The 21,671-nt window shown below is 45.6% G+C and overlaps 2 protein-coding genes across 2 annotated transcripts; one reads left to right on the forward strand and one right to left on the reverse strand.

The window, feature by feature from the left end:
• Nucleotides 1-2,314: 2,314 nt before the first annotated feature.
• Nucleotides 2,315-3,757, reverse strand: LOC123257669. The gene has a single exon (XM_044717492.1). The coding sequence runs from the start codon at nt 3,755-3,757 to the stop codon at nt 2,315-2,317; it is 1,443 nt and encodes a 480-aa protein (XP_044573427.1).
• A 9,689-nt stretch (nt 3,758-13,446) lies between these two features.
• On the forward strand, nt 13,447-17,124 carry LOC123257670. The gene is made up of 5 exons (XM_044717493.1): nt 13,447-14,319; nt 14,400-14,717; nt 14,782-15,199; nt 15,285-15,563; nt 15,686-17,124. The coding sequence occupies exons 1-5, from the start codon at nt 13,447-13,449 to the stop codon at nt 17,122-17,124; spliced, it is 3,327 nt and encodes a 1,108-aa protein (XP_044573428.1).
• Nucleotides 17,125-21,671: the final 4,547 nt, after the last annotated feature.

Consider the following 21,671-nt stretch of genomic DNA (forward strand, 5'->3'; position numbering starts at 1 on the left):
ATTTAATGATGTATAATTTAGCATCTTATATAAGAGTTATTCTTCTGAAATAAAGACAGTTCCGAAATCAGAGTCAATCGTCTCGTTACTCAGTGTCTGAACCACGGCACTTAAAATCAACCTACTTCTAGTGATCCTGTGTAAAACGGTTCACAAGTAGAATCCGCGGCATACCAGTCTACTTCTAGTGTTGCTCCCGTGAAACGGACCACGAGGAGACCCCGCGGCATACCAGTCTAGCTCGAGTGTTGCTCCCGTGAAACGGACCACCAGCAGACCCCGCGCTATCTAACCTACTTAGAGTGTTGCTCCCGTGAAACGGACCGCCAGTAGGACCGGCCGATAAGGAATCAGCCGAACCACCATACCACCGGTACTCATGCCTGATCACAGCAAGCGTCTGGCCAACCCGAGCAGTCCCTTGCAGAATCCAGGTAAATTTAGTCAGGACTATTTACGGTTTTGACTACGACTCCGGGACCTACCGTTACTCCCGTGAGTTCAAGTTTGACGTAGTTGCCGCATAACGCTCTACGGACGAACACAACCATATAAAGAATACTAACAATGATAAATTATATTGGGAAATTTCATACAATTTAAAAACTATTAAATTAATTTTATCACAATTACTCCCATCAAGAACTAAAAGGGGTATTAACGAATTAGGAACTGTGTTAAAATGGTTAGCTGGCACCCCGGACCATGATGATGTGACTATAGAAAACAAAATTAACGATCTTATTGAAAATAATAACAAACAGCAAATTATAAATTCCAAATTGTTTGAGGAAATAAAAACACTCTCATCTAATTTAAAAACAGTTTTTACAAGTCAGGAATTACCTTTAAGAAAACGTCGCTTACACTTCGATTACTTATGATTTACAAAATTTAATAGACACAATAACTATAGCAAAGATTGATGTATTTAATACGAAAATTCTAAACAATGATGATATTGAAGAAATATATAAACATGAATTAAGACCTGTAGTCATTACAGACATTTCGGAAATTAAAATTGCTTTGCATAAAGAATTATTTATAGTCTATATAAAGTATCCAATTATTAAAAATAGATGCGACATATATTACGCCAGAGCAATTTCCCATAATGATGGAAAATTAATTTTAAGGAATCAAGTTGCTAAATGCGAAGATACATATTACGAAGTAGATAATTTTAAAAATGAACTATTCAATAATTATTGTATATTAAGCAAAGAAAAATCATGTTTCACTCGTCTTCTAAACGGTGAAAAATCATTATGTAATAAAATAAGAGAAAAAAAAAAAAAAATAGATATAATTCTAGAATGTGCCATATTAATAAATGGAAATAATATTGTAAATGATTCTTACTTGCAAGGATCATATCTAATTACAGTCAATAGCACCACAATTATTAATAATATATCATATACAAATATAGAAAATAAGATATTAAATTACATTACAGCCCACAATTATAATAATTATAAAATATCCGAATATATAATTTCAAACAATTCAGAACTATCATTTGATAATATCAATACTCTAAACCCATTTATTCAAATTAAAAAGACAAGAATACCATTAACACTGATTGTAATAACACTAACTTCAACATATTTAATTTGGTTATCAATTTCAAAAATAAGAAAAATTTATGTCACCATAAAACCACGGCTTAAAAATATTTTTCAAAGAAATAATCTGCCAGACATAGAAAAACAAGAAGAAAACATCGTGGCAGAATTAACAGCTCATTTAAACTCCATCTCTGCACCGTCTTTTGAATCGATACGCTTCAACTTAGAAGGGGGAGTGTAATCCAACCCGTAGCTAAACTAATCTAATACAATATATAAACATAATTTAAAATCGCAGAAGCCTCTGCTGGATGAGTCATATCCTGTTTGTCAATCTTCCCCTCATTCGTGTCTGAGAACCACCAAGCAATTATCCCAGACTAAACATCCAGCTCTAACTGTAAACATATTTCTGAAACTTTTCCACGGTCTGAGCCAGTCTGATAAACAATTGAAACGGCTCGCCGCCGCCAGTCCGAATTTGATATATCTTCCGATCTTATCAGTTTTCACCAATGAGTCAATTATTGCATCAGCCAATTGTCCGTTTCTCTTAATGTCTCTTAGGACAATTATTTAGATTTACAAATAGCCCTTTTTGAGGTTTCTCTCTTAAGCCGAGGTTTGCACTTACAGGACTATATCTTGAGTAAACGAATTTTGCCAGATATAAGCGATATATCAAAAGTTGCGTCATCTCAAGAGCTATCTCCACGTGCACAATAACAAAATTCTTCTTAAATACTAAATATCGATAATCGATCCGCGACATCCCCACCTCCGTGAAGAACTTCTTCACTCAAATCCAAAGCCGCCACCTTTGAAGCGGGGCGCATTATCCAGCGAGTCCGATCTCCATCCATGATCCTAACGCGGGCTCGTCTGACCTCACCATCCGTTCCAGCAAAGGTCTCCTCCACGACGCCTTTCCGCCAGTCTCGACGCGGAACGGCTGGATCGCAAACGAAGACGATGTCTCCTCGTTGAATCGGCTTCTCTCTGCGGCACCACTTCTCTCTCCGTGTCAGCGTGGGTAGGTACTCCAAGACCCACCTCTTCCAGAATCGGTTCCTCAACATTCTTGCCACGCGCCACTGCTTCCGCGTAGCTCCTTTCTTGACGAGGCCTCCATCCAGGCCGGCGGTATCCGGTGGGCAAGCTGCTCCCTTGAGGAGATCATTGGGCGTAAGAGGGGCTTCCTGGTCCGCACTCACTGGCAAATGGGTGAGCGGACGAGAATTAACGACATTCTCCGCCTCTATCAGGAAGCTCTCCAGGACGTGCTCCTTCGGCGCCACTTCCTTCACTGTGTGGCGTAGCACCCTCTTCACGCACTGCACCATTCGCTCCCAGACTCCACCCTCTGACGGGTTCGCTGGGCAGTGTAAGATCCATTCAATTCCCTTGCTTGACAGCTCCGACTGGATCCTCTCGGGTTCGAAGATCTCCGCAAATCTCTTGGCCTCTCTGTCTGCTCCAACGAAGTTCCTGCCATTGTCGCTGCGCAGTCTATGTACAGGCCTTCGACGACAGATGAAACTCCTGATTGCAAGTATGCAGGAATCAGTCGACAAGTCATGTGCCAGTTCCAGATGAATCGCCCTGGTCGTCAGGCACGTAAACAAGGCCACCCACCGTTTCTCTTGGTGCCGAGCAACGGTCACTAGCAGCGGCCCAAAGTAGTCAAGGCCTGTGCTCTTAAACGGCCAGCCATTGGCGTCCAAACGATCATCTGGCAGGGGTCCCATAATCGGCGGCATCGGCCGTGCTCTGTGCAGCTTACACTCGCTGCATCCCGAGATCACACTACGAAGCACTCTCCGCAGTCTCGTAATCCAGAACCTGGTCCGGATCTCAGCCATCGTAGCATCCACGTTTTGATGCTTCATCCTCACATGGGCGTCGCGCACACTCATCTCCGTGAGACCATGCCGGTGGGAGAGGATCACTGGCCTCCTGGCGCTGTACGGTATACATGGCGCCGCATCGATCCTGCCATACGCTCGCAGGACTCCATTGCCATCTGGGTATGGCGCCAGTCCACATATGTCGCTTCCTTTAGCGACGTCCAAGCCCTTCTCTGCGGCCTGCATGTTATCGGGGAACGCCTCACGTTGTGCTCTACGGAATAAAAAGTCCTCGGCTGCTTCACACGTAGCACTGTCTTCGAATCCGTCCATAGCACAGTCTCTGCAATGGCCACACTATGGTCCTGTCTGACTGTATCCATCAACCTCGTTCCTAGAACTGCTGCCTGCAGCTCAAACCGACTGACTCGCATCCACAAATACGTGCATCTCGACAGTCTTCACCAGCCCAGATCCAAAGTAGTGACGAGGGCTTCGAAAACGTTCCGCTTTCTCCATCTCTTTACGCCAATCCATAAAGGCGTTTTACATCTCAGCCGGTAGTGGTTCATCCCATGAGATCTTTCTTCTCCAGACCTCTCGCAACAACAACTTCGCTGTTATCATTAGGCAACACAGGAATCCCAAGGGGTCGAACGTTGACATGACCATACTCAAGAATTCCCTTTTTGTGGCAATTCTCTTCCCATCGGACACGACGGGGGCGACTTTGTGGTACTTCACTCGAAACCTGAAGTCGTCCCAAGTCGCATTCCCAAAATATTTTGCTCGGCCTCACCCGATCCAATACTCTGGGCGTGATCGCTGGGTCCAAGCATCCTCGCCACTGTAGGCGAATTGGACGAAAACTTGCAAAGCTCAAAACCGCCTTCTGCATGTATCTTCTTCACTCTGCTAGATACTTCGATAGCTTCGCTCTCTGTGGCGAAGCTGTCCACATAGTCATCCACGTAGTGGTAGTCCACGATGGCTTTGACTGCTCTGGGATCCGAATCCAGGAATCGCTTGGCATTCACTGTCTTCACATGATGCGCCGCACTCGGTGAGCATGCAGTTCCAAAGTTTATCACGCACATCTCGTAGACTTCGGGGTCCCGTTGGTCATTCCCATCTCTCCACAGAAATCGTTGCGCACATCTATCTTCGGGTCGGATCAGCACCTGGTGAAACATCTCCTTAATGTCGCAGCAGATTCCGACGGCACCTTCCCTAAAATGGAAGAGGATGCCAAGGCCTTATAGTGTTGCGGCCCCTTGCTCAGCGCAGAATTCAGCGATACTCCTCCAACTCGTGCCGCTGCGTCGAATACTAATCGGATCTTCCCTAGCTTGTTGGGATTCTCCACTCCAAAATGTGGCAAGTGTCATGTTCTATCGCTTCCCGTAGCGATCTCCTGTCGTTCCAGACGCCGAGCGTATCCCTTGTCGACATAATCATTGACAATCCGTGAATATTCTTGGGCGAACTGCACATCTCGCTTTATTTTCTTCTCGATGTTGATCAATCTATTGTACGCCATATCATAACTACGTGGCAGCACAATGTTATCCGTTTTCCACAATAATCCCGTCTGGTATCGGCGGCCAACTCGCACCTTAGTGTCCTCCAGGATCTTCTGAGCCCTCACGTTGTCGCTGGCTGCGGCCGCTGGCGCCGCCTTCACACCGACGTTCTCGATCTTGAAGTAGTCCTAGACGATCCGTTCCACGTTATAATCCAACGACGTGGCTAGCAGACAAGACCTCGGTGATGGCGTGTCTCGTCGTCCTTCTACAGGCCCAAAGACAACCCATCCTAATTCGATTGCGGCCGCGTACGGTCTCTCGCTGGCAAACCGTCTCGTTTTCAATGGTTCTAGATGCCCATGGTCCAATCCAATAAGCAGCTTCGGCACTGCATTTTCGTAGGGCTTCATTGGTAACCGAGCGTCCTTGTTCACGCTCCTAACGTCCCTTCTGTGCAGGCTCTGCATCGGCAGACTCAAGTTCGAAATGGCATAAACGTTTCTTAGCACATGTCGGGAGGACTTGCCTGCTCCACTAATCTGCAGACGTACCACGTTAGTAGGCTCTCTTGTGGCCCTGCCTCCGAACCATTGAACGTTCAGCTGACGACGTACTCCTTGTACGCCTAGCACTGCAACCAGCTCGTTGTCGACCATCGTCACCCAAGAGCCATCATCCAGAAGAGCGTACGTATCCACCTGCTTCCCCACCTCCGTATAGCGTCACCGGCAATACATGGAACAGAAGTCGTTCTCGGACCTCGTCGACACAGCTCAAATTTCTCTCCGGCGTCGCAGAAGCATCCACGGATGAGGCTGCTCCTTCATTTACTCGGACGCCTTCCCTCGGTGCGGCTGCCTGCCGGTTGTAGCTTCTCCAATTGCCGCCTCGCTGTGGCGGTCTCCTGAAGCCTTCATTGTTTGCTTCATGAAGAAGACGGTGGTGCTTCCTCCTGCATCCATTCACGGGGCACTTTCCTGACGCAGCGCAGGATCCAGTCATATGCCCGCTTGGCAAGCACATGAAGCATAGGCGATGTCTTCTTGCGAGTCTCCACCTCTCTGTAGGTGTGGCTCCAATAAATCGTTGGCAGTCCCGAACTGCATGTTGTCCAAGGCCTTCACATATTGGACAATTCCTTCGGCCGCTCTTCTGTTGCTCGTCCTGCTCTCGGTCGATGCTGGCATGAAGCAATCGACGCCTTGGCTCCTTTTCATCAATGTCCGCCACCACGCAGACCACATTGGCTAGTTCCGTCAACCACGAACTAAAGTCCACAATAGTCGTATAGGACTGAATAGTTGCAGCGTGTCTTGCCCAGTCCACTCGTTTGCTTATTGGAAGCTTGGCCACAACCATAGGGTTACCCAGGTGCTGCTCCACCTTCGCTGACTGTAGGAAAGCCTTGAGGTTGCTGACGTGTGTGGCGAGTGCGACAAGCTTTCCTAGATTGTGCTCCGTAATTGCAGGCACATCTCGAATGCTGTTGAGATGGCTGCGTATTAGTTGCTCCGGTCGGCCGTATCTGAAACGCAGCTGCTCCACCGCTGCATTCGCATTGCTGGGGTGAATCAACAACGACTTCACCGTCTCACGCGCGTCGTCCTTTAACGCCTTCAGAAGCCTTTGGTTGTTCTCTAAGTCCGTACAACCATACGCTTGCGTCGTTTCCGTAAACGCGCAATAGAAAATGGGCCAGTCCTCTGGCTTCCCTCCGAACGCGTCCCAGCGAGCAGTTCCTCCAATACTCGTCGCCCAAGCACCGTCTCCAGGAGAAGGCGCTCGTACCGATGTTCCGCCGGCCACTTCATTGTGTAGCCCGAAGCCATGCGCTGGAACCGTAGTGCCGGTAGCGCAAAATGGCGATGCGTAATTAATCCTTGTGGTACAGTTCTGCGAATACGGTACCGTTTGAGATCCGCTCCATGATGGCGGTCTCTCTGACGCCGCATGATAAACACTTGTTGGGTTGGGTACGGTTGGGTGTTATGAACAAACAATCTGAGTCAGCAGACTCAGAGGTGGGTGACCATGGCATTAACATTAGTTTTAGCACGTCCATAACATTGACCTTTTAATTTAGCATCTTATATAAGAGTTGTTCTTCCGAAATAAAGACAGTTCCGAAATCAGAGTCAATCGTCTCGTTACTCAGTGTCTGAACCACGGCACTTAAAATCAACCTACTTCGAGTGATCCTGTGTAAAACGGTTCACAAGAAGAATCCGCGGCATACCAGTCTACTTCTAGTGTTGCTCCCGTGAAACGGACCACAAGTAGACCCCGCGTCACCTCATTACTTCGAGTGTTGCTCCCGTGAAACGGACCACGAGTTGATCCCGCGGCATACCAGTCTACTTCGAGTGTTGCTCCCGTGAAACGGACCGCCAGTAGACCCCGCGTTACTTAACTACTCCAAGTGTTGCTCCCGTGAAACGGACCACGAGGAAACCCCGCGGCATACCAGTCTAGCTCGAGTGTTGCTTCCGTGAAACGGACCACCAGCAGACCCCGCGCTATCTAACCTACTTCGAGTGTTGCTCCCGTGAAACGGACCGCCAGTAGGACCGGCCGATAAGGAATCAGCCGAACCACCATACCACCGGTACTTGAGGAAAACCACCCCAGGACTTCAAGCACATCAACTCCAGCCTGATCACCGCAAGCGTCTGGCCAACCCGAACAGTCCCTTGCAGAATCCAGGTAAATTTAGTCAAGACTATTTACGGTCTTTGACTACGACTCCGGGACCTACCGTTACTCCCGTGAGTTCAAGTTTGACGTAGTTGCCGCATAACGCTCTACGGACGAACATTTGGTGACCCCGACGTGGTCTTTTACTAAAGGATCACACCCTAAACACAAGCCACAAGGCATTTCATCTTGAAAAAAAAAAAAAAAAAAAAACAATTTGATGAGCAAATTGAAAACAACATAGCCATCCAAAGGCTTATAAAAAATTTCACTAAGGACTCCGCAGAGCGAAGGGACAAGGACGGATACTTCGAGGAGAGACTAAAACAGCTCACTCACTCATGGACCCAATTTAAAGGGAACGACGCCCAGCTCCGTGAGCTGGCGCTAAGCCCGGAAAATGATTATTTCACAAAGGCAAAGGCGCTAGAAGAACTGGTGAAGAAATATGAAGCCATATTTTCCGATGGAATCCCATCAGGGTCAGGCCCGTCAAAAAGGCCCCGGAAAACAGGAGAAAATCTTGAGCAAAAGGCACAAGTACAAGGAACCGAGGGAGAAGACCCTCACGTTACATCATTAAAACGAAGACATGAAGGACGACTAGACGATATGGAAGACTTTCTGTGCAACCGCACCGAAGGACGGGAAGTGTCCACACACGTCAGACAACACATGAAGGAGCTATGGAAGGAAATCGTCACGGGATACCATGATCTCATTGACCTGGAACCAGCCATAAAAAATGATGGACACACCGATGACAGATTTCAGGTGGTGCGAGCAGAATACTTTTCGTTTTTGAGCGAAGAATCGCAATCACAATGAACGGCTGTTAATTAAATCCGCGATTCAAGAGCTTTTCGGACACCCCAGAACAAATGGATCAGCGGACTAGCTGCGCAGCTTACATGATACCGTGCTCCGAACGGTCGCCACTCTTAACGCACTCAAAGTGTCAACAGACAACTGGGACCCAATCTTGGTACACGTCATTGAGGAAAGATTGGATCCACACACGCTGTCAGCTCTAGAACTAGCCGTCACCGATCCAACCAATCGACAATCTCTGAAGCAGATGTTAGAAACCCTTGAGCGTCAGGTAACCAGTCAAGTAACAATGCAGAAAAATACGTCGGCTGCTCCACTTCGATCCAATTCATCACGATTGGTGTGTTCAGCCACAGCCCAGCTTACAGATAAGCCCACCATTCTGTTACCAACCGCCCAAGTGGCAATACATGGCCCAGCCGGAACCCATCAGCAATGCCGCACACTCCTAGATTCTGGATCACAGATCAACATAATCACCAGAAGGATGGCTGACACACTTGGACTACAATTGGAGCCATTAACCCTGAATATCGCTGCACTGGGAGGAACAACTAACAGATCACAAAAAAAGGCTGTGGTGACCCTATCATCATTAACCACTGACTTCGAAAATCAAATTAACGTCGTTGTACTACCGGAAATAATGCCCAATCAACCATCCCACCCTATTCAAGCGCCAAGAAATATCTCACCTCAGTTGCGCTTAGCCGATCCTGAATTTACGCAGCCCCAGAATATTGATCTGTTGTTGGGCGCCGAAATCTTCTCCCAGCTTATGAGGCCACAACAGACATATTTGGAAGAAGGACAACCACTACTAAAAAATACCGCGCTTGGATGGATTGTGATGGGGACAGTGCGACCGGAATCAGCTCCTAACATCAAGGCAGATCAAGTCGTTGGGAATACGACGGCTTGGACACCGGAAGCTAACGAGCCACGACAAGGTTTGATTGCATGCATTGGCAAGGAGCAAATAGTAAAATCCGGAAGAGTACATAGTTCCCCACTCATTGCGGATCAACAAGAAGATAACGAGCCACGACAAGATCAACAAGAAGAGCCGCAGACAGACCCCAAACCACAAGCCCAAGGTTGTCAACTCACAACTGAAGAGCACAGAGTGCAAGGGCCAGTAATCAAGGAAAGTCAAGAAGTAGAAGTCACCTCCTATCTGGCATGGGCGACATGCATCTCCAAAGGGGAGCAAGAAGCAAGGTCAAGAGAGGACCAAGAGTCCTGTATGCGCACTGACCAACCAGAAAGAAGGTCTAGTACTTCATTAGATGCCCAAGGAGAATGGTTACGAGGGCGCGCAACAAGGCGAAGGAGACAACAGGCCGGATAGAATTATCATTGGTATCGTATAAATGTTGGAGATCTCACCCACATGATGCAAAAATTTTTTGTTAGTAACATTAGATTTTTTGGAACTAGTTTTAAGATCCACAATATGTTCTAGTGCAAGGGTACACATCGGTTCACTGAGACGGTTCAACAACAACGCACAGCCGCATTGGATTGAGTCCCTCAATGGGGGGGGGGGGGGGGGGGGGGGGGGGGGAGAATGTTGGCACCTAGTGCCAAGACCTACTACCCTATATGCACACTCCAATCAATATGCATTAGCATGTCGCAATATACAAACCCACTAACTGATTTTCTCACCTATAAACAATTAGTAATAAGCATAAAACTATATCCAACCTATTAACCCAGCACTAGTAGACGGCGCCAAAAGCAGAAGCAGCATATCAGCGGGAAGAATGACCGACTGACCGATGCAAGTAAAAACCAGCCAGCTAAGCCGAAATGCGCAAGCAGTACATGAACAAACAATCTGAGTCAGCAGACTCAGAGGTGGGTGACCATGGCATTAACATTAGTTTTAGCACGTCCATAACATTGACCTTTTAATTAAGCATCTTATATAAGAGTTGTTCTTCTGAAATAAAGACAGTTCCGAAATCAGAGTCAATCGTCTCGTTACTCAGTGTCTGAACCACGGCACTTAAAATCAACCTACTTCGAGTGATCCTGTGTAAAACGGTTCACAAGAAGAATCCGCGGCATACCAGTCTAGCTCGAGTGTTGCTTCCGTGAAACGGACCACCAGCAGACCCCGCGCTATCTAACCTACTTCGAGTGTTGCTCCCGTGAAACGGACCGCCAGTAGGACCGGCCGAAAAGGAATCAGCCGAACCACCATACCACCGGTACTTGAGGAAAACCACCCCAGAACTTCAAGCACATCAACTCCAGCCTGATCACCGCAAGCGTCTGGCCAACCCGAACAGTCCCTTGCTGAATCCAGGTAAATTTAGTCAAGACTATTTACGGTCTTTGACTACGACTCCGGGACCTACCGTTACTCCCGTGAGTTCAAGTTTGACGTAGTTGCCGCATAACGCTCTACGGACGAACAGTTGTAGAACAATAATTGCTCATATGATAATAACAAACATCTCCAATTTTTTTCAGGATTGCCAAGAAAAAAATAGAGCAAACAGACAAACAGACACACTGGCTTCATTTTGAAAAAGCTGTAAAAATCGAATTTCTTAAATAACTTCTGAAAGATAATGACCGGGTCGGTTGAAGTACCAAACTTCTTCTCATTAAGACATGAGACACTGAAACACAAAGCAGAATTACATCAAAATTTTCCAACAAGCAACAAAGTTCGAGGTTGGCCGAGTGGAGAGCGTCGTGGTTCCTAACACGGAGGGCTTGGGTTCGAGTCCTAGTTGAGTCAATGTTTATGTTTTACTTTTTAAGCCCTTTTTTATTTGGATTTTATTTTTAAATATATAAACTAAAATCTGAAAAGATATACTCCATATTTTTTAGGGTATTGACCAAATATATGCAGACTCCAAAAAGCAAAGTTGCCAATCAAATACACACACATGTATAAGTAAATGCAAGCTTCACAGGAGGCTGCACAAAATGGGTAGCTGCACTTACAGGACTATATCTTGAGTTAACGGATTTTGCCAGATATGAACGATACTTCAAAAGTTGCGTCATCTCAAAAGCTATCTCCACGTGCAATATAATATAAACAGGACCAAAACGAGCAAATTTTGAAAAATAATTTTTTTTCTAAAAAAAAAAGTTTATTTACTGTATATTTTTTTGTGTACTATATAGACGTTTGGTCTCAAAAAAAGTGAAATAGATATTTAAAAAACCCTTTCAACGGTGTAAAGCTCTTTTTAATATCTTTCTTAATTATAAAGTTATGTGTCGCGGATCGATTATCGATATTTAGTATTTAAGTAGAATTTTGTTATTGTGCACTAATGAAGAGATTGGGCACACTAGGATAGAAAATAATTTGTCGTTGATGCCATAGAGTGTGGGAGGTTAAACTGCGGTAAGATTTTGTAATTTTATCACCCTTTCTTACTCTAACATGTAATCCCCATTAGAATAAAACATACGTTATAAGCATACACATTGGCTTGTGTTTTAGAGGCGGGTTGCCCCATCGCCGCCGTATGTTTGATGGCAACTCCCACCCGAGAGACGACAGAAGCTTTTATTCGCAGTAAGGTGACTGGCGACATTGTTTTGAAACAGCACCCAGGTGAGAGGGTCGATCTTGCGCAAGTAGATGGCAGCGCTTTGGCCCCGCAACCGAGTGTAGGGGCGTCGCAAGCCGGCGGTCGAGGCAGTGAAGCCCCGGCGTCATCAGCTCAGCCGGCAGCATCTGGAGCCGCCAGGAAACCGAAGGTGGCCGACCTCATGGAGAGGATTGCCGAGCTGGAGAAGGAGTTGGAACGCGCTCGCAGCGCTAATATGGAGCGCACTGACCCCGTTATGTCGAGTGAGGTTGGGGTAGTTCAGCCGCCACTTGCAATCGGCCTGACCGTACCCAACCCAACAAGTGTTTTTCATGCGGCGTCAGAGAGACCGCCATCATGGAGCGGATCTCAAACGGTACCGTGTTCGCAGAACTGTACCACGAGGATTAATCACGCATCGCCATTTTGCGCTACCGGCACTACGGTTCCAGCGCATGGCTTCGGGCTACACAATCGTTGTTGGTTCACCCCAGCAATGCGAATGCAGCGGTGGAGCAGCTGCGTTTCAGATACGGCCGACCGGAGCAACTAATACGCAGCCATCTCAACAGCATTCGAGATGTGCCTGCAATTACGGAGCACAATCTAGGAAAGCTCGTCGCACTCGCCACACACGTCAGCAACCTCAAGGCTTTCCTACAGTCAGCGAAGGTGGAGCAGCACCTGGGTAACCCTATGGTTGTGGCCAAGCTTCCAATAAGCAAACGAGTGGACTGGGCAAGACACGCTGCAACTATTCAGTCCTATACGACTATTGTGGACTTTAGTTCGTGGTTGACGGAACTAGCCAATGTGGTCTGCGTGGTGGCGGACATTGATGAAAAGGAGCCAAGGCGTCGATTGCTTCATGCCAGCATCGACCGAGAGCAGGACGAGCAACAGAAGAGCGGCCGAAGGAATTGTCCAATATGTGAAGGCCTTGGACAACATGCAGTTCGGGACTGCCAACGATTTATTGGAGCCACACCTACAGAGAGGTGGAGACTCGCAAGAAGACATCGCCTATGCTTCATGTGCTTGCAAAGCGGGCATATGACTGGATCCTGCGCTGCGTCAGGAAAGTGCCCCGTGAATGGATGCAGGAGGAAGCACCACCGTCTTCTTCATGAAGCAAACAATGAAGGCTTCAGGAGACCGCCACAGCGAGGCGGCAATTGGAGAAGCTACAACCGGCAGGCAACCGCACCGAGGGAAGGCGTCCGAGTAAATGAAGAAGCAGCCTCATCCGTGGATGCTTCTGCGACGCCGGAGAGAAATTTGAGCTGTGTCGACGAGGTCCGAGAACGACTTCTGTTCCGTGTATTGCCGGTGACGCTATACGGAGGTGGGGAAGCAGGTGGATACGTACGCTCTTCTGGATGAAGGTTCTTCGGTGACGATGGTCGACAACGAGCTGGTTGCAGAGCTAGGCGTACAAGGAGTACGTCGTCAGCTGAACGTTCAATGGTTCGGAGGCAGGGCCACAAGAGAGCCCACTAACATGGTACGTCTGCAGATTAGTGGAGCAGGCAAGTCCTCCCGACATGTGCTAAGAAACGTTTATGCCATTTCGAACTTGAGTCTGCCGATGCAGAGCCTGCACAGAAGGGACGTTAGGAGCGTGAACAAGGACGCTCGGTTACCAATGAAGCCCTACGAAAATGCAGTGCCGAAGCTGCTTATTGGATTGGACCATGGGCATCTAGGACCATTGAAAACGAGACGGTTTGCCAGCGAGAGACCGTACGCGGCCGCAACCGAATTAGGATGTGTTGTTTTTGGGCCTGTAGAAGGACGACGAGACACGTCATCACCGAGGTCTTGTCTGCTAGCCACGTCGTTGGATGATAACGTGGAACGGATCGTCGAGGACTACTTCGAGATCGAGAACGTCGGTGTGAAGGCGGCGCCAGCGGCCGCAGCCAGCGACAACGTGAGGGCTCAGAAGATCCTGGAGGACACTAAGGTGCGAGTTGGCCGCCGATACCAGACGGGATTATTGAGGAAAACGGATAACATTGTGCTGCCACGTAGTTATGATATGGCGTACAATAGATTGATCAACATCGAGAAGAAAATAAAGCGAGATGTGCAGTTCGCCCAAGAATATTCACTGATTGTCAATGATTATGTCGACAAGGGATACGCTCGGCGTCTGGAACGACAGGAGATCGCTACGGGAAGTGATAGAACATGGTACTTGCCACATTTTGGAGTGGAGAATCCCAACAAGCTAGGGAAGATCCGATTAGTATTCGACGCAGCGGCACGAGTTGGAGGAGTATCGCTGAATTCTGCGCTGAGCAAGGGGCCGCAACACTATAAGGCCTTGGCATCCTCTTCCATTTTAAGGAAGGTGCCGTCGGAATCTGCAGCGACATTAAGGAGATGTTTCACCAGGTGCTGATCCGACCCGAAGATAGATGTGCGCAACGATTTCTGTGGAGAGATGGGAATGACCAACGGGACCCCGAAGTCTACGAGATGTGCGTGATAAACTTTGGAACTGCATGCTCACCGAGTGCGGCGCATCACGTGAAGACAGTGAATGCCAAGCGATTCCTGGATTCGGATCCCAGAGCAGTCAAAGCCATCGTGGACTACCACTACGTGGATGACTATGTGGACAGCTTCGCCACAGAGAGCGAAGCTATCGAAGTATCTAGCAGAGTGAAGAAGATACATGCAGAAGGCGGTTTTGAGCTTTGCAAGTTTTCGTCCAATTCGCCTACAGTGGCGAGGATGCTTGGACCCAGCGATCACGCCCAGAGTATTGGATCGGGTGAGGCCGAGCAAAATATTTTGGGAATGCGACTTGGGACGACTTCAGGTTTCGAGTGAAGTACCACAAAGTCGCCCCCGTCGTATCCGATGGGAAGAGAATGGCCACAAAAAGGGAATTCTTGAGTATGGTCATGTCAACGTTCGACCCCTTGGGATTCCTGTGTTGCCTAATGATAACAGCGAAGTTGTTGTTGCGAGAGGTCTGGAGAAGAAAGATCTCTGGGATGAACCACTACCGGCTGAGATGTACAACGCCTATATGGATTGGCGTAAAGAGATGGAGAAAGTGGAACGTTTTCGGAGCCCTCGTCACTACTTTGGATCCGGGCTGGTGAAGACTGTCGAGATGCACGTATTTGTGGATGCGAGTCAGTCGGTTTGAGCTGCAGGCAGCAGTTCTAGGAACGAGGTTGATGGATACAGTCAGACAGGACCATAGTGTGGCCATTGCAGAGACTTTGCTATCGACGGATTCGAAGACAGTGCTGCGTTGGATCGGCAGCACACACAGGCGCTACAAGCAGTTCGTAGGGAACAGAGTAGCCGAGATTCTGGAGTCAACGAAGGTGGCCCAATGGAGATGGCTAACATCCGCCGACAACGTGGCAGATGATGCAACTCGGGTGCAACGTAGCGTGGACCTAAGCGAGGAGTCACGCTGGTTAAGAGGACCGGCATTCCTGAGGAGACCAGCGGGCAGCTGGCCAGGAACTGCACCCACCGACGAAGTGAGTGCGTGCTTGATGGCGCGAGCGACCCGTTTATATCGCTGGAGAGATTTTCAAGCTACAGGCGATTGCTGAGGACTACGGCCTGGGTCCTAAGGTTCATACGTCGATGCCCTGGACAATGAGATGAGCTGGAGAACTATGGCCTCAATGTAGCTGAGTGTGAAGCAGCCGAGGACTTTTTATTCCGTAGAGCACAACGTGAGGCGTTCCCCGATAACATGCAGGCCGCAGAGAAGGGCTTGGACGTCGCTAAAGGAAGCGACATATGTGGACTGGCGCCATACCCAGATGGCAATGGAGTCCTGCGAGCGTATGGCAGGATCGATGCGGCGCCATGTATACCGTACAGCGCCAGGAGGCCAGTGATCCTCTCCCACCAACATGGTCTCACGGAGATGAGTGTGCGCGACGCCCATGTGAGGATGAAGCATCAAAACGTGGATGCTACGATGGCTGAGATCTGGACCAGGTTCTGGATTACGAGACTGCGGAGAGTGCTTCGTAGTGTGATCTCGGGATGCAGCGAGTGTAAGCTGCACAGAGCACGGCCGATGCCGCCGATTATGGGACCCCTGCCAGATGATCGTTTGGACGCCAATGGCTGGCCGTTTAAGAGCACAGGCCTTGACTACTTTGGGCCGCTGCTAGTGACCGTTGCTCGGCACCAAGAGAAACGGTGGGTGGCCTTGTTTACGTGCCTGACGACCAGGGCGATTCATCTGGAACTGGCACATGACTTGTCGACTGATTCCTGCATACTTGCAATCAGGAGTTTCATCTGTCGTCGAAGGCCTGTACATAGACTGCGCAGCGACAATGGCAGGAACTTCGTTGGAGCAGACAGAGAGGCCAAGAGATTTGCGGAGATCTTCGAACCCGAGAGGATCCAGTCGGAGCTGTCAAGCAAGGGAATTGAATGGATCTTACACTGCACAGCGAACCCGTCAGAGGGTGGAGTCTGGGAGCGAATGGTGCAGTGCGTGAAGAGGGTGCTACGCCACACAGTGAAGGAAGTGGCGCCGAAGGAGCACGTCCTGGAGAGTTTCCTGATAGAGGCGGAGAATGTCGTTAATTCTCGTCCGCTCACCCATTTGCCAGTGAGTGCGGACCAGGAAGCCCCTCTTACGCCCAATGATCTCCTCAAGGGAGCAGCTTGCCCACCGGATACCCCCGGCCTGGATGAAGGCCTCGTCAAGGAAGGAGCTACGCGGAAGGCAAGAATGTTGAGGAACCGATTCTGGAAGAGGTGGGTCTTGGAGTACCTACCCACGCTGACACGGAGAGAGAAGTGGTGCCGCAGAGAGAAGCCGATTCAACGAGGAGACATCGTCTTCGTTTGCGATCCAGCCGTTCCGCGTCGAGACTGGCGGAAAGGCGTCGTGGAGGAGACCTTTGCTGGAACGGATGGTGAGGTCAGACGATCCCGCGTTAGGATCATGGATGGAGATCGGACTCGCTGGATAATGCGCCCCGCTTCAAAGGTGACGGCCTTGGATTTCAGTGAAGAAGTTCTTCACGGAGGTGGGGATGTCGCGGATCGATTATCGATATTTAGTATTTAAGTAGAATTTTGTTATTGTGCACTCACGAAGAGATTGGGCACACTAGGATAGAAAATAATGGCGCGTGTGGTGAATTTGTCGTTGATGCCATAGAGTGTGAGAGGTTAAACTGCGGTAAGATTTTGCAATTTTATCACCCTTTCTTACTCTAACATGTAATCCCCATTAGAATAAAACATACGTTCTACGCATACACATTGGCTTGTGTTTTAGAGGCGGCTTGCCCCACCGCCGCCGTATGTTTGACGGCAACTCCCACCCGAGAAACGACATTATGAATTTTTTAATAAACAAAGTTTATTTTAATTTTTGGACGTAAGCTTAAGGTATTTCAAAAAGTTGTAGAACAATAGTTGCTCATATGATAGTAACAAACATTTTCCATTTTTTTTCAGGATTGTTAAGAAAAAAATAGTGCCAACACACAAACCGACGTAAACTGGCTTCATATTGAAGAAGAAGAAAAAATCGAATTTTTCAAATAACTTCTGAATGAAATGTCGGATCGAGTCGATTGAGGTACCAAGATTGAGGTACCGATTGAGGTTTATCTCTAGAAGGCGAATATCATTGAATATCTATTTGGGGGCTAAAATGTGTCCACTTTAGTGATTAAACATTTTTTTACTTTCACCCTCATTTCTCCCAAACCAAATAACTTTTGGAATATGTTTCGACAAAAATTATCGAATTGAAACAATACCTTTCGATTGGTATATAATTCATTTAGATCGGTTGCCTACAGAAAATTTTTAATTCTTCGGCTATATATAGAGTTTCCTCGCGCACGCCTAGGCATGCAGGTCGTCACCTCGTGGACTTCCGTCCACAGTGATTAGTTTATCAGTAAACATAAAATCTCATTAAAGCACTACAATTAGTACTGCATTTTGGATCAAAACACAATCACAGGTCACACACACTTATTTTTTTCTTCAATAACATACCTCTTTCATCATATAATAGCAAAAATTTGGATCGCAATGTGAAAAAATTAAATTTTATGCAAATATCAGCGCGTCGTCAAAATTTGCAGGAAAACGGTTGGCAGCAGCAGATGATACATATGTTGTGTTTGAAACTTTACTACTATGCGACTAAAGAAACAAATGCGAATCGTTAAGTGTTGTTGTCCTATATGATATATTAATAATCGATTATAGATCGATATTGGCGCCAAGATTGAAGTTGAAATCTGAATTTATTGCTGCTAAATCAGCCGTTTCTCCCACTGTGCACCGTGAGGATAAAACATTATTAGCCATTAATATTAGCTATCAAAAAATTATATATATATATATATAGAGAAACTCACTAAATTAAATTTGAATAGATTTGCGACGCGAACAGTAAATTTTAGCAAGGCATGAATTGAATAATTTTGGATTAATAATTTCATGAATAATTTGTATACCCTTACAGAGGGTATTATAATTTTGGTCAAAAGTGTGCAACGCAGTGAAGGAGACATCTCCGACCCTATAAAGTACCTTCTGAGTCGATATGAGCATGTCCGTTTGTCCGTCTGTCTGTTTCTACGCAAACTTGTCTCTCAGTTTTAAAGCTATCGAGTTGAAACTTTACACACATCCTTCTTTCCTTTGCAGGCAGTATATAAGTCGGAACGGCCGGGATCGGTCGACTAAATTCTATAGATGCCATATAACTGATTGATCGGAAATGCCATAACTTTCGTGTTTTTTTAAGTTAGAGGGTTGGGACTTTCCACACATGTTATATTTAACCAAAATATCTTATGTACAAAATTTCATAAGGATCGGCCGACTATATCCTATAGCTGTCATAGAACGATCGAAATTGACATAACTTTGGTGTTTTTTTAATTAGAAAGATGGGATTTGGTACAGACTCTATCGGCCAACTATATACAATCCGCTATATATCTAATAATACAAGATGCGTGGCGCCACCTAGCGGACTGCGACTCAACTGCAAGGGTATATAAACTTCGGCTCTGCCGGAAGCTAGCTTTCCTTTCTTGTTTTTTTATAATTTATTATATAGTGAAACTCTCATAAGGATAGGCCTCTCATCTGTTAATTAGTTAAAACAATTTGGTTTCCCATAACTACGAAACAATTTTGGATTATTTTTTTGGAATTTTGGACAAATTTGAATTCTAAAAACATTTTTGGGCAAATTTTTAATTAAAATTTTTAAACTAACCAAATTCCAAAACCTTTGTAAATTAAAAATACGTAAAACTTCAGAGCCACTGAAGCTATCGAAAAATTCTTTACGTCTTTGGAAAGGTTTTTAATTATTCCGCCTTCTTGAATGTCAAAATCTATGGAGTTAAAAAAAAAAAGAGTTTTGATGTTTATCCTTACAATTAAAGTATTGGTAACTGTGTGAATCGCCTGTCCAGAGGTTACTTCTATATATATATATTCTATATATTATGCGTTCTATTTTAAATAATTAAAGATCAATATATGGGTAATTCTGTAATGTCGAACGCGACATTCGTACGCATTCCAACTGAAAAAAAAAATGTGCCAAGACGGTTTTTTATTTTTACAAAAGTGAATCTAATAGGTCTTGATAAGTTGTATAATTGGTGCAAATATTAATTTTGGAAAACTTTTTGTTTTTAAAATATTCAAAAAAAACCAGAGCTGTCGCACGCGACAAAAAACAGAAGTTACTTTTTCAAAAACCATTTCAAACGCTGATTTTAGCGAAACCTGATGGAAAATTTGTCTGCAATCAATTTCAAAACGTTATTTATTATTTGATCTCAGTAATTCTTTTAAAATTATTTGGTAGTTTTTTTTGAATATCAATTTCACCAATTTTCATTATTTTTTTATGAAATTTTTCTCGTTTTATTCAGAATTAATTAGGCAACATTGATGTCAGATGTCAGAATTTTTGTAAGTTGTACCGAAGAACTGGCGTCAAAATCCGAAAAACACGAATAAAAGTCGAAAACTTCAGTTTCAGGTGTAAAAATTTTGTCCTTTTTATTTAACAAAATCGAAGATAAATTTTTTTTTCAAAAGCTACAACATTTAACTATTAAAAAACACCGAAAATTTTGAAATCGCTTGAAAAAAACGCGTTCAGGAATTTTTAAGCGCAAAGAAGTCCCGAAAAACGGTTTTCCCGAAAAACCGTAAATCAAGATTTTGAGGGTGTTACAAATATTTCAAATATGGTTTTGTGATATACACGACACAATAAACAATTCCTACTATGTCACTTCAAAAGTTCATTCTCTTTTGTTTTTTTTGTAACACTGTGTTATATGGGGAATATACATATGCTTGATTAATGACATCTACACTAACTTTATAGGCTTCGGTTCCTCCTTTTATCGCGTATGCGTGTGATGGAACAACACTATTTTGATCATCGATAGTAATGTGCAATTTGGGCCAGTGTGCATAATCGTCATACAGTACTTCGTCAAGATTAAGAGCCAAAGAAGCTGCACCACTCTGGCGGATTGGTTCAAACAGCGAAGGGGAATAACTAATACGACGAGCGTCTGAGTCTATTGGATGTCTATCAGTATGCGTCCGCACCATTAAATTTAGCTTTTTAACTCTTAAGCCAACATTTCTCTTAAATATAGAATTGCGCAATACCATTGAGAAACCAACACGTAAACGATCTACTATTACAGGGGGTAACATTTCCAAAACACCGTCCATATACTCATTATCAATATTTACATCGAAAGGTAACGGTAATCTATCATGCAATGATAAACGCTGATTACGGGGATTGATACAAACAGGCGAAACAGTCGCTGCGCCATTTGAAGTACGATAAACGATACCTAGCTCTTTAGTTTCGCCAACTAAAATCGAAGCTTAACCATTACATAATGAAGTTAGCATGGATTGGGGTACCTTCGGTGATTTAATAAGTCGAAACTAAACCAACCGGAACTAGAGCTCTCTCCAAACTGTTATAAATAGTAAATGCACGTGCCATCACTATAGACTCATCTGAAATAACTATATTCTCATCGACATGTTATTATGATACTCCTTCACTTATTACTCCTATATTATTACTGAAATACTATGACCATATAACTGCCATATGGACGCTGTTGATACTTTTAATGCATTGGGATCGTTAATAGAGTCAGCACGATATAAACCGAATGCAACTCAACCACCTGACAATAACGCATAATCCGTGTGCTTAAAGTCTATATATGTACCTTTGAAAGACGTAGCGATTGCGTATATTGAATTTGCTCTCACCCTATAATGATGCGGAAGTAATTTTGATAACTTCCCATCAAATTCCGGAAACAAATAACGTATTCCCGTAATAAAATCTATCGAGCTATTAACTGTAGGATTAGATCTGCTTGTCTGCGAAGTTGATCGATAATATTACAGAAGTTCCTTTAGTTTCTGAAAATAGACCTCTACTGCTTCTGAAAACACACTTGTTTGACCTGATTCAACATACCTAAAAGGTATATAGTGTTCGGGGTTGGACGTTAGCCGAGGAAATTGCGCGGTAATAGCTTGGTCATCACGTAGCAATTCGCCGATTGG

Source organism: Drosophila ananassae, chromosome XR (assembly GCF_017639315.1).
Source record: "Drosophila ananassae strain 14024-0371.13 chromosome XR, ASM1763931v2, whole genome shotgun sequence".
Taxonomy (NCBI): domain Eukaryota; kingdom Metazoa; phylum Arthropoda; class Insecta; order Diptera; family Drosophilidae; genus Drosophila; species Drosophila ananassae.